The following is a 13,685-nucleotide window of genomic DNA, read 5'->3' as shown; positions in this document are numbered from 1 at the left end:
AAGTATATAGATAAGTGTCAGGTTCAGTGTTGAAAATGTGGCTTAGCCAGTTAAGGGGGTGGAGGGCTGAGCAGCAGGCCAGGCAGCACCTGGCTCCCAGCTGGCTCCAGCTTCTATCCCACAAACCAGCTCTGCCACTTCTGACATTGGTGGCCTCGCTTCACCTTGGTAAGGCAGAGCAAGACATGACCTCTTTTGAGTGTCTGTTGCCCACGGCAGGATAAGGAATGCAACAGCTGGTGGCATATGCCAGGTTACAATATTCCCAGGAGAGGGACAGAAGAGCTGACCCACAGCCCTCTGCCCAGGCACAAACAGCAGATATCCCAAAATAATGCTGCTGTATATTGACCCAGCAAGAGATGAACAAACAGAGTAAAGAAAGATGTGACATGATGGCTCTGCACAGCACCTCTGGATATTCAAAGGAGTCTGTGCTATGAAGATGGCTGATAGGTTTAATGTTGCAGCAAGGGGGCAGCTGCCTTCCTTCAGGAAGCACCACCTCAGTGTCAAGAATCCAGCACTTCACTACCAGGCTGCTGGGGATAGGAAGGGAGGGGAGAAAATTGCCTCCCCCTCTCCAGGCCATGTGGAAGTCTCAGGAGCTGAAATGACAAAGAGCAAGGCACTTGTTCTGTAAAGAAAGAGAATGAGCAGATACCTCCCGGTGAGGTGCTCTGGGCACTATGGAGTGGGAGGGAGGTGGTTGATGGGACAGTCTCTGTAAGGCTCTGCTTCTTCTGCAGAGCAATTTAGTTTCTATAGTTTCTCTCTGCAGCATTGCCAAGCTTCTGCTGCTCTATCTTTTTTAGTTGAATGAACATGTGAAGAGTATTTGAACTGGGAAGAGCTGAAATGTCAGCCTATGGTATTACCAGAAATAATCACTGGTGAGATGATACACTGACATACACACACACATTTTATGTATACCTTGTTACAAGACCAGCAATAGTAAATATACCTTGTTCTGGCCACTAGGTGACAATGTTTCTTAATCAAGTCTTGTTTTGAACAACTGCATGCACTTTAACTCAGGGATTTTGTGACTTTTGTTTGAATCTAGGTATTATAAATAGGCAGAGCAGGGCACTGGAGGAGAAAGGCTTTGGGAATGAATGAGGATAGCCTGAAACGAAAATATGGGAGTTGTGTTGTCTGTGTATGTCGGTTCTACCCTCTGCAAGGTTAGATATTTATCAAGGCAGTGGGTATGAAATATTTTTTCCTGTCCATATGAAGACAGAGTGCTAAAATGCTAGACAAAATAAAATGGCACCTCCTTTGTAAATAACAAAATTTTGCCAGTGCATTGTAATGGATAGGAGGGATACCTCCCAGTGTCAGACACCTGCCCTTCCTGGGAATATACAGAGCAAATTCCCCCTAGCCTGGAGGGTAAGGGAGTTTTCAGTTAAAGTGTCTTAAGGAAGAACTTGACCAAAACATCACACCAAACAACATTGCACATTTTAGAGCAATGAGAGGTGAGAGAGACACAGTACTTGTGATAACTTTTGGGAACTACATTCACAAACTGAGGTTGAAGATGAGGGATGCACCAAGGGAGATAAGGTTACAGAGTGAGTATGATTTCTGCAGGTAGGCACAGTCCTTTCAAGCAAAGCAGTGGAGAACTTGCACTGGCATATCCAGTCCCTAAAATGGTCTGTCTGGGTAGTAGATCATATTAATTTGGATTAAAGAAAAAGAAAAAGAAAAAGAAAAAGAAAAAGAAAAAGAAAAAGAAAAGAAAAAGAAAAAGAAAAAGAAAAAGAAAAAGAAAAAGAAAAAGAAAAAGAAAAAGAAAAAGAAAAAGAAAAAGAAAAAGAAAAAGAAAAAGAAAAAGAAAAAGAAAAAGAAGAAAATGAATTCTTAGTAAACCATAGTTTACAATAACAAAATCAGTGGTCACATAAAAGTGCTGTCAGCTAGAGTAGTGAGTCTGGGACATTGGATCTCTGTGCCATCAGATACATGTGCTAGTCTGGGTTGCTGCCTATATTGACTGACTGACTTAAAAAACCCAAACCAGACCACCCCAAACCAGAAAATTACCCCAACCAAAAGAATGGCTCAAACCAAACAACCCCTCTCCCTTCCTCCCCCAAGCTCTGACAGCATAATGGGGAAGAAGGTTGAAAATTCAAGGCAAGCAGAGCAATAGCACTGACACTCTCAGGGAGGGCAGAGATCTCGTCAGCTGCATTTCACAGGGTGTGTGCCTCAGGGGATGTCAGAGGTAGATCAAGAGTCCAGAAAGAAACCTCTGAACTTTGAAGTGCCTCCATGTTACCAGGTGTCATCTCAGTAAAACAGAAGATAGAAAAATAAACAACTGAGGGAACTTGTTCCATCTTTTACAAGCTGTCACTAATATTCACTCATAAGAGTATGCAGAAAAAAACTCAAACCAACCCCAAAATCCAAACCCAGCATACTAAGGCAATCCTGGTGAAAAAAGACAGATTTCAACTGAGGTCAAAATGTGGTGAAAGAGAAGAAAAAAAATAGCAGCTAGGCAGAAACTGAGCACTGCCACCCAGCATAAGGTTCAGAGAGGGATCACCACATCTTTCCCATAAGCACAGTCTGACTTGAGTTGCTCATCAGAGAGATGCTAGATCTTCTGACATGGCAAAATACACAGATAATATGCAAATACTTCAGTAGTTTTGCAAACATTGTGAGGTAGGAGGAATAGGATGGAAAGCAGTATTAAAAATGTTGTATTGCCCCTATTTAATTTTGTAGTAATCCTGCTCCTGGAATAACACTCTCTAACAGAGCACTTTAATCCACAGATGTCAAAAGCACTCCACAAGGGAGTCTGGTGCTGTTATCCATGGTTTCTTGGGGAGGAACAGAAGAGCTGCCAAGAAAGCTGGTGAAAGTCATCTTACTTGGCAGCCCTTCAGCTATTCACAAACTCCTGAGTCAGCGTGATGCCCACCAGCCCATGCAGAAAAGTAGCCAGAAAGAGTGACTAAGGAGACTGAAAATCTTTCTGCTGAAAGATTTTCAGTCTCCTTTCTGCTGAGGACATTGAGTTTGTTTAACTCTAAGAATATCGAAAAAGTACATTGTAATTTTAAAAATATTTCTGTCAAATCCCTCCATCCTGTGCATTCATACATGCCCTATTTTTTCCTCATGTACCTGAGATGATCACTGAACAAGCAATACGTGCCTGAGGCTGAATGCAGTTTCATTGTTAACATTGTTTCTGAAGAACTAAATTTGGGCACATGTGAATTGATAGCTCTGAGCTGGTCATCCACATTTCCAATAGATTAGTTCACCTGTGCCCAGCCAAAATACGTTATTATGCTTTCTACTTAGACTTGCTCTTATTAGACATTGTTGCACGGCCTTTACTTGTAAAACCTGGCAAGACTGAAATAGAAGAATGGGCGTTACAACTCAGCCATCACAGTTTAAAATATAAATGAAGCCTTAAGTGGAAGAACTCAAGAAGTGAGAGCAAAAGGTGAGGCTCAGTGTCACAGGACAAACTAAGCTCTTTCCTCAGCAAATAAACTTCCTCTAGGACAGAAATTGGATTGAGCATCTTAATGCAGAGCAGGCATGAATGAAATCAGTTACACAACTACACATACACAAGTGTAAATGCCAATCAGAACAGGCTTGCTGCAAAAGATTTTCTGCCCAGAAAACTTTAATTAAAACAGTGATAAAATTCAGAGAATTTGCAAAGCTGTCATTAACTATTGCAACTGTGAAGTGACCCTACTCTGTTTTCAGTCTTTGCTGCCAATTATACACACACAATATCCTGTCCAGGGCATATTGCCAGTTCTGGCAGGAAGGAAAAGAGTCATCTTGTTTTAGACTTGACAAAGCATGGACAGATTATTTGTTCAATAAATGCAATCATTTTGGGGATGAATGTTCTGTGAATAGCTTGTTTCTTTTCCCACCTTCTCAGATTTATCTGTCAAACAAAATCCCAAAATAACACTCATTCTGTCACTTGTCAAGTAACAGTTTACTATTACCATTCAGAAGTGTTTTAAAGCATGTTTGGATCTTGTGGTCTGTTCTGATGGGATTGGTAATGCACTCAGCATGCCTTTCTGATGAAAGCACTCACAAAAGTCAGAATTTACCCTCTAATTAATACTCTCTCCTATTGACATAAAATTTCCTTTTATGCTTCCTATTTGCTCTAACAGGCCCAGTTAAGAGTGAAATGAGGGAAAGCCAACAGAGAACAAATTATGCATAAATGCAGAAAAACACCCAACTTAAGAATTCCAGTTAATAATTTTGAAGCAAAAAAAGCTTTATATTTTTTCCCCAGGTCTAGAAGCCAGCAGCAGTGGGCAGTGCTTTTAAACTGTACCTCATAATTTAAACTGTACAAGGATTTTCCACAGTACTGCACCACTTATGGCATAGGCAAAAAGGGGTCAGATGTAATCCCAGCAGCAGGACAAGCTTTCACCTGCCTGCTGGAGACAGTTCTGAGCTCATTGAAGGGAAGGATGGGAGTAGACTGCTGCCTTCAGAAGGAGGATGCTGCCCCAGGTGACCTAGCACAGGGTAACAGTGACACAGCACAGTGATAGCAGAAACTATCACTTGCCGATAGTCCCTCTAAGAGTGGATCACTGCTGTCGAAGTGAGCATTGCACCTTCCCCACACTTTGCTGATCCCCTGGCCACAGCATTAACAAGGAGAATGATGGAACAGTGGCTTGGGTGTCAAGAAGCAGTGTAGTGGTCTCAATGTCCATCAGCATTTACAAAATGTACCACATACTTCCTCTGCTGGTTTGCTCTTGGTGTCAGTGTGTGACACCACTGCACTGAGGCTCCCATGCAGGGTGCTGAGGAGCCCTCACCTGGATCCAAAACAGCCTGGCTGCTGTATCACATACAATGCATACATCAGTGTCCTGTCTGACACAAATGACAGCTGTGCTACCTGTCACTTGTGAGAATTTCCAGGAGGGTACACACAGAGGTGTTACCTCAGCAAAAGGTGTGAGACTATGGCTCTTGGATATCCATGAGCTCTGTCAAGATGAGTGACTCTGGGAAGACTTGGCCCAATATAGTTAGGCTTTTAGGACTTTATCCTGAGAAGGTGAGGAGACTCAGAGGAACCCCATCTTCTGGATAAATGCTAATACCAATCACATACGTCTCCTTGGTTTTGGAAAAGTACATCGGAATTTGCAACAAGCGGCACTGCCATACTGAAATTCGAAAGAGAAGAAAACACTTAGTAACTACAGAAGTTTTATCACTGAAGCCATTTTCCAAGGCATCAAAACCCCAAGAGTATCAAATAGGAACATCTTTGGGGCTTTGTGTAAGGAAGTATATGTAGATTCCTGCCAATATAGACTGTCTTGCCAGAGCCCTAAAGCACCAGAGGTACAGGAAGCTAGCACACGGACTGGCCTTTTATCTCTGCTGCCAGAAGGGCAAGAGGGTGTCTGTAGGACAGAGCACTTGTTCTGCCACATCACAGCTCCCTGGATGGAATGAGTTATTGGTGTATGTAAAACTAATAACTCTAAATTGCTGTGGCTGGTTCTTGCAGAACTGTGACAGTAGACCTTTGAGGAGAAAAGAAATTTGGACTTTCCAGATTAATGTATAACTAACAGATTTTTTCAAAAGTTATCATTTCCAAAAGGTATACCTACATCCATCAATTTTAACCAGATCTACACTACACTTAACTTGGGGTAGTGCTTCTGCTGGTTGTACATACTCTGCAAGAAAAGGAACTTATGTTTTGAATCTTGAGTTAAGTTTCAAGAACAGCAGCTATGACATGCAAGCACTTGCAGGCTTGGCTGAAGGATCTGAAGAAATCAAATCTCAATAGCCTAAAGGGCCCAAGCAGATATTTGCTAGAAAATGTGAGATCACTACCAGGAAGCAGCATAGGAGAACATCTCTGCTGCTTGATTGATGGAAGAAGTCTGAACTACCAGTGTGATGCAGAGGCAATACTGGGAGGGATCAGTAGAGTTGATAGAGTGTAAATATGAATGTGAATAGTGATGGCAAGACCCTGCTTGGATGCTGTATTCAGTCCTTGCTATAAGGCTGCTGGGATGACAGGGGAAAAGATCTTATGAGAGGAGATAAATAAATACAATTACTCCCTGCCCCCCAGTCAACCAACCAACAAAAGAAAATTCCCTCAATTGCTTAATATAGGAATACAGAGGTAGGCTTCAAGGTATGATTGCTCCTTCAGGAATATAGATTGGCCATAGGGTGTCATTTGCAAGCAAAAATTTATTTCAATTAAAAGGAATGACCAAAAATTGTACAAAGTTGTTGTGATCACTTTAGCTAAGAATTTAGGTGAAGGCTCCTATCCAATAGAGAAACAAAATCAGAAATGTGCTTTCAATTGGAAGAGTGATAACAACACCAGAAAAAAAACCTAGCCAGTTATATGAGGGAGCATAATAGCTGTGTAAATGAGATTATACATTGCCTCTGTAGGGGACTGGCCTTGCTGACCTAAGATGTTCTTTTGAGTCCTAAGTGCAACTGCTTGTTTAGCTGATGGTGCAGACATTTCCCAGCCATTCATGAGGGGATACACAGATGTGAACAGAGTGGGGATAAATTGGAATATCTCTGTTTTACCTTACAACCACTCTCCTAAGATAGAAGCCATATATATTTCTATTAAAATCTCTGTTTTTGTTTTAAGCACAACTTTCCTTAATTTTTAGAGATGAAAATAAGAAAGTTTCATGTAAACATATTAAAATACTTAGCATTTGACATTTTAACTTCCACAAGCCTTTGTCAAAAGTAAGCAGAGGGCTAATAGGTGAATTGAAATATGTGATAAGTTAAGAATAAAAGAAATCAGTTAGGCAAATAATTTAAAAACAGACATTTTTGTACATGCTGTTTAGAAGAACAGATTAAATAAAAGTTAAATTTTCTTCTATTTTTCTGTGAGGTCCTATAGTTGAAAATTTTTATTACCTAGCATGCTTGCACTCTTTGAAATTTCATAAAGTTTCCTTGTGTTTGGCAATAAGTCTGCCCAAAATAGATAATATTTAAACAAACAACCCAAAATTACAGTGGTATCAGAGTGCATTTGTACTGAGTACCATCTTCAAATCCCTGTTATACACTTACAATATTTGTCCTCCAGCAGAACTAAAAGAAATACTTGGTATTGTGACTGCTAACATAGGATAAGGTTCTAGTACTTAGATCTTTCTTAGAACCTATTTGAAGAAGTCAATTTCTATATGCATCCAGCATTTAAAGCAAGAACAAGACAAACAATTTAAGTTAAGAACCACAAAACATATTTTGTGTTTCTCCAGAAGATAATTGTAGGATGCCAACTGACTGTCAACAGCCATAACTCTGAAAATCAGGGAACATTTATTCAGTGCTACTAAAACACAAGAAAACATGGAATTATCATGTACTGCTGACAAGGTACTTCTTTTATCTTCCCACATATTAAGCTTAATGAACATTAGTTGAAAGTTTACAGGCTTGACTATATATTTTTCCTCAAGATTTCTGCATTGATTATAAATGTCTTTTCAACAAAAGCAAAACATACTTCTCTGATCTTACAATTGCTGAAACAAAGTGACATTTTCTACCATCCTGTTCCTTTAGGGATAAATCCCAAATGAATCACTTTGAATTTGATAACAACATCTATTTAAGAGTTTCCTTTCACACCCAAGCCAAATACCTACCTAAAGCCAACAGGTAGAAACCTATGATAGTCTCTCCTTGCTCTGTTACAGCTGCCTCTCTTGTCAGAAAACTGATGTTGTTGTTCCTCCAGGGTGCCTGTGCAGAGAAATGGACAGACATTTTCAGTGGAGCTTCTGATGCAGAAATCACCCTTCCCCAGAATGTCCTGGTGAATAAAATGGTTCCAGCCTTTTCCTCAGTTTCTGCTCGCTGTAATCAAGGGCGCTCTCAATAAGACTAATGATCTAAAGAAGGAAATCTCAAGGGACAGGAGCTTTGCAGCCTTCTGACCTATTCTTCCTCACTAATCCTATCTATTAATACAGCCTGTGAACCTGTGACCAGCAAAAGACAGAAGACTTCCTTGAATCCTCATTACTGCTATGTGCAAAAATCTCTAATGAAGAGTGGGTATCTGACAAAAGAAACAACTTCCTTTAAAATAAGGTGACACCACATAACCTACAGGCTCACAGGCACACCCACACCATACTGATATGTTGCTTACATAACTGTACTTTTATCTTTTTTTCTTCATTGAAGATGAGTGGAAATTTAGTTCAAATGAAATTCAGGAAAAATCTCACAAAAATTAAAAAATGGCATGGTGAACAAAAAAAAAACCAAACAGGGAGGTGTCACCACCTGAGAATGTGACTTTAACATAGCAGAAAAAAAAATCTATTAATTTACTTTACTGGCAGGATAGTTGTTAATTTGAAAAGAAGGGAAGGCCATTTCCAGTACAGGTTGAAAAAAAATGTAAGTACTTTGGATCATATTTTTAGACTGCTAAGGACCCTCCAATCTTGGAATAATCTCCAAGTATGATGCAGGATTTTCCCCATACTGTTGAAAAATGAGATCTTGTTTTGTTGAAGTGCATGGGATTTGAGTCAGCTGGGAATACTGTTAGTCTTTTCTGAGGTATCAATGATTGTAGTTTAGATATGGCCTCTCTTAACAATCAGGTTGTACTCATAACTAAAAAGCTTGAGTCTAAATTACTTCATCTGGAGTAGCAAAGTGGTTAAGCATCTTTTTTGATGATTGTTTTCCCCTCACTCAGTCTTCACACACTGGGAGTGATTAATACCTTGATCGGCTTGCAGTTTTCTCCTTCCTCCTTCTGGTGGCCCCCTCCAGTGAAGAACAGAGGCTTTGTAAACTGCTGTGGTTTGTTTGGTGGGTCTGCAGGTGACCGTGCTTCCAAAGGAGAGAAAGGCTCCTTCTGCAGAGATTACAGGAGCCTAGTTTCATGTCTCTCAGTGCTTTAGTGGTGACCAATTTAGTGGCTTCACAGAGATTATCCCCAAGTGCCTTCACTGTCTTCACAAAGTGCTTTGAAAGGATTAGAGCAGCATATGCTATGGGCACTTCTATAATAGGACAAAAAAACTAAAATGCCATGGTAGTATAGACAAATAGTATAGACTGTGTTTGACACAGCTGTGACTGTGAGAAGGCATGTGAAAAATGGACTTGAATATTTCTGGTACCAGCAAACCTCTCCAACAGTTGCAACCAGAAGAGCCTCTTCCTCCTTAGTCCACACCTTCTTGTGGGCTCCCCTCGCTGATGACTCCTTGGGATGGGAGGCCACAATCTGTTCCAAATTCCTCACAAGACAATGCATTAACCTCTTGTGTTGGCCCAGGCCAGTCTTGGTAGAAAAACCTTGCTGGCCCCCCTCACAGATACACTTGCCCCTTGGAACCACACGCACCTGCCCTTTGCATCATGAGACATGACAAGCAATACTGAGGTACTTAAGATTTGGTTTACCACATTTAGAGCACTTAAAGAGGACCCTTTTCTGCCCATAGGTCCTCTTAAGATGGTGAATCAACCCCAGCATCTGAGTAAACTGGGTAGCAGAGCGTGGACAAGATGGATTTTTGTCAGGGACGACACAACAGGAGTCCTGACTGGTGTTCCACCCTCAGTGGTCCCAGGAAGAGCCCCAGGTGTTTTAGGCTCTTCACTGCCTCTGGCTGCACACTCAGAATCATCCCGAGCCAGCCCAAACGGCAAGGTCTCATATGGCTCAGGGAGCTCTGCCAAACCCTCCCAAACAACTCCCAGATGACTCCAACCACAAAAGCAAACTTGGAGTTTACAAACTCCAAACATACCAGACTGGAACTCTTTTCTCTGCGCACAGAGGGGAAAGATGGAACTTTGGCACCTCTGACCCTCAAATCCAAGAGGTCAGTCTGGGTGGCTGTCGATATAAATTGCAAAGCCATTGATTGCACCATCGCAATAACGGAAAAATACCAACAAGTCACAGTCCAAAGACAGTAAAGGTCAGCAGTCGGCTCCCTCCCAAACTGCCAGCTGTGTCCAACTCAAGCCCGTGGACAAGGCCCTGGGCAACAGCGAAATAACCGTGCCAATAATTTTGTTTCAGCAAGACCGTGAGACTACCGCTGGGCGGCGAGTCCAAGCCATAGGGAGGGCGATTTTCGCCTATCACACTTGGGCAGAAGCCGACTTCTGTTACCACAAAGGGTGTCCGGCCGCGAGGAGGCGCGACTTCCGCAGCTGTGCCCAGTCAGTAACTGTGTGCGTTAATCCCGCCCTAAAGGGACCCTAAAGCCCCCCTTTCCTGCAGGCTGGGTCCGCACAAGGGACACAGACAAAGCGAAGGCGCCTCGGGTCACAGCGGCGCCTCCCTCCCCTGCTGCCGCAGGCTCAGCCGTGCCAGCCGGGCGCCCTGTCCCCTCAGGGACAGCCGGGCCCCGCACCCACCTGAGCTACGGCGGCTCCGGACCTGGGCCAAGCCGGGAAAAGGGCCCACAGCTCTGGGGGCACAGCAGCGAGCCCTGGCTGGGAGCAGCCACACAGCATCTCAGTCCTGCCGAGACCTGTGCTCCATAGACCTCCGGGGGGAGCGCAGAGCCGGCCCCGCCTGGCCCCTGCCAGCCGCATCCCACGGCCGCCCTGGAATCAGCACTCGGGGCTGCACCTGCCTGAGGGCTCAGGGCAGCTGCTGCCGCAGGGTGAATGAGCGAAAAACCCCCTGGAACCAAGGATGTCTCAGGACACCTGACTAAAGGGAGTGATGCAATGACCGGATTAGGACACAAAAGGGCAATAAAAGCCCATTTTACGAACGTACCAAACCAAGCAGTGTCTCTGAGGCAGCAGGCAAAGCCTATTTAGAGCAGATAGAAGCCAGCAGTATCTTCTACTTGGGCTGCTAAAATGTGTAACAGCCTTTGAATCCTCCCTATTTGCCTAAGTGCTTTCCAAGTGCCAGATATACCAGCACAAAAAGGCAAATACCACAGCAGCACGGACTGGCCTGACATACTAGCCTGGTTACGGTACAATCCACTATACTGTTTCCAATACAGAAAAATCCTAAAAATTAAAATTTGTGTGTGACAGAAAACATATGATGAATGTCCCCAAGAAGCACCTGTTTTCCCTGAGGAGCACAGAGATTTGGGCAGCTGCCAAAGGTGTGATTATGTCAGAAAGCTGATGTAAGTTCTCACAGCACTATTTTTTCACAATACCTGTTCTATATGGGTTAAAGGAAAGGACCATAGAAGGAGAAGACAAAAGGAAAACTTTTCATAAGGGATGGGTTAAAATAACCATAAGCAGATAGAAAATTGGTTGTGTGGAATGAAAATACACTTTTGCCTCTGTAAGGCATAACATTTTCTGAAATTTTACAGAAATATAATTGAGGGATTTCAAAAATCCAATGGTACATTAGTTGGAATGTGTCTATGCAGATTCTTTTTGATAAATTATTTTAATTTTTACTTCACATTTTTAATTAGAATATTCACTACAAAATGAAAAAACTATGACTATCCAACAAGACATCACTTAGTCTTGCAATGAATAGTCACACAATGATGAGTTATGCCTATGGATTTCATCAAGGTAGCCAAAACCCACATTTTATATCAGTGACAGAAGATCTTTCCAAATTCAGATCATGTAGTTTTTCCCTGGTTCCAATAAAACACAGCTGTTGAAAGTATTTGCACAGATTTTTTTCTAACATACATTGAAAGAAAAAGAAAAAAATCTTAAGATCAGGTAAGTAATGCTTAAAACTTGTTGATGGACAAATGAGAATGACTGTGCCTGCTGCAAGCCATTTGGAATTGCTTACCTGTAAGAACCAGATCTGAATCTGCTCTTTTTTTGCCAATGTCCAATCTTGTAGAACAAAACCACATCTGAAATATTTAAACTGAAGAGTGATCATGATGTGAAACATGCTTGACCACTTATATTTCAAAACATGCCAGTTTAATCCTGGATGTCAGCTCTTGCTGTGACATTTTAGCATAAAAACAATTGCACTCTATGCATTCTCTAGTTAAATGTCTAAATCATATTTTTTTTGCCTGTCTTGGGTCATTTGCCGAACTCAGTTAAAAAATTGGTTACATCGCATGATGAATGTATTGTAAAATCCATACTTCTGCCATGATTTCTATGGACTTTAGCCTATTCAGTGTCATACATTATTCTTGCTCTCATCAATCCTGAATGCTAATTTTTCTCTAGAGGGTTGTGTTCTATAGCTTGTGACAGATATTGAAAACTACCTGAGAGAAAAAAATGCTTGGTCAGTGCTTATTACTGCAATATACAGTTTGAAATGAACTATTTCTCAAGGAACACTCTTTAGATTGATGCTAATATAAAGACAGGCTTCCTTGCTCCTTCAGATATATGCTACTTTCATGTTGAAAGATGATTGAAGAGAATGAAAAACACTTTCTGCAAATTAGGTGGCTGAAGCTTTGTATTATTTAAACTCTCTGCTCTGAGCTGAATTTACACTGAGTAGGTTAGGTGATGGTAAAGGAAATTAAAACTTTTTGGGCAGCTGAATCAGTCTGTGAGAGGTTTCAAGTGAAGTGTGGAAGTCCTGCTTCTGAGGCAATAGTTTCCTAATAAGAGGTGGGGCCACTCTTGGCAACCACTGATGATTGGCTAAAAGGAGCCTCTCTGTGGCACAAAGAAATATAAGATTTGAGCTCTCTTATTTCTAACCTGTCTTCATAAGTTGCACTGTTTTTTTGGGGTTTTTTTGTTTGGTTTTTTTTTTTTTTTTTTTTTTTAATATTAAAAGAATGTTACTGTTGCTCCTGCTACAGTAAAACTTGGCTTTTTGGCATTAAAAGCCTTCCAGTCATCCTTGGTGAGCTCATTAGAGTAGCAGGTTTAAACAAACCCACTTCAAAAGAGCAGCTTGCTGGTGTTCTGTCACTGGGGGGCTTTTACACTCTGTGTTGCAGCAGTGTTTCGCTACTCCAGTTCAGAGGGGAGCCCAGTGAGAGCATCAATTTTCCCCAAATATGGGATTGCATCATATTCCTGGAATTTGAAAATGGTATATGTTTCAAGACATGAGAACTGTTCCTTAATTTCCTAGGTTTTGGTTCAAAAAGGCAGAATGTATCAGGGTTTTTTCTGCTTACCAAGCTCTGGAATGCACTAACAGGGGCAGGTGCACTGAATGATCTGTGACTGACTCATGTGAAGAAATCACTCTGCAGAAAAGGCAGAACAAAACCTCCAGCATTTCATGTATCAGCAGGACTTTATTGTCAGGAGAAACTTAAAGTTGCATTCTAGGAACTAAGCAAGCTATTGCAAATTCAGCAAATTAGGGAATCAGACAGGGGAAGAAACAGAGAAACATAAAGCCTTTCAAATGTATTTCATTTATGACAAAAGAAAATAAATAAGGAACATGAACATGGGTATTCAATACAATGCATACTTTCTAGCACCTATCATTCTCCCTGGTGTTATAATTACCTTTCCACTCTTTCTCTCGAGTCTTCAGGCAGTTGCCTTCAGCCAGGGGAGGAAATGGTGACAGAAAGCATCATTTTTCCATTTTTTTTTTCTGAAAGGAACACGATAGCAGTGCCCAAGCAGCATGATGTTGAAAT

The 13,685-nt window shown here is 41.6% G+C and overlaps 1 protein-coding gene across 1 annotated transcript in view; it reads right to left on the bottom strand.

Moving 5' to 3' along the window:
• Window positions 1-7,863, bottom strand: part of LOC136555279 (visual pigment-like receptor peropsin) — a 28,169-nt gene extending 20,306 nt beyond the window's left edge. The window contains exon 1 of the mRNA XM_066547887.1: window positions 7,743-7,863. Coding sequence (XP_066403984.1) covers window positions 7,743-7,863 — 121 coding nt within the window. The remainder of the gene's footprint in view (window positions 1-7,742) is intronic.
• Window positions 7,864-13,685: the final 5,822 nt, after the last annotated feature.

This window comes from Molothrus aeneus, chromosome 3 (assembly GCF_037042795.1).
Source record: "Molothrus aeneus isolate 106 chromosome 3, BPBGC_Maene_1.0, whole genome shotgun sequence".
In the NCBI taxonomy this organism is placed as follows: Eukaryota; Metazoa; Chordata; class Aves; order Passeriformes; family Icteridae; genus Molothrus; species Molothrus aeneus.
The sequence above is the reverse complement of the archived record's forward strand: the minus strand, read 5'-3'. Positions and strand labels throughout refer to the sequence as shown.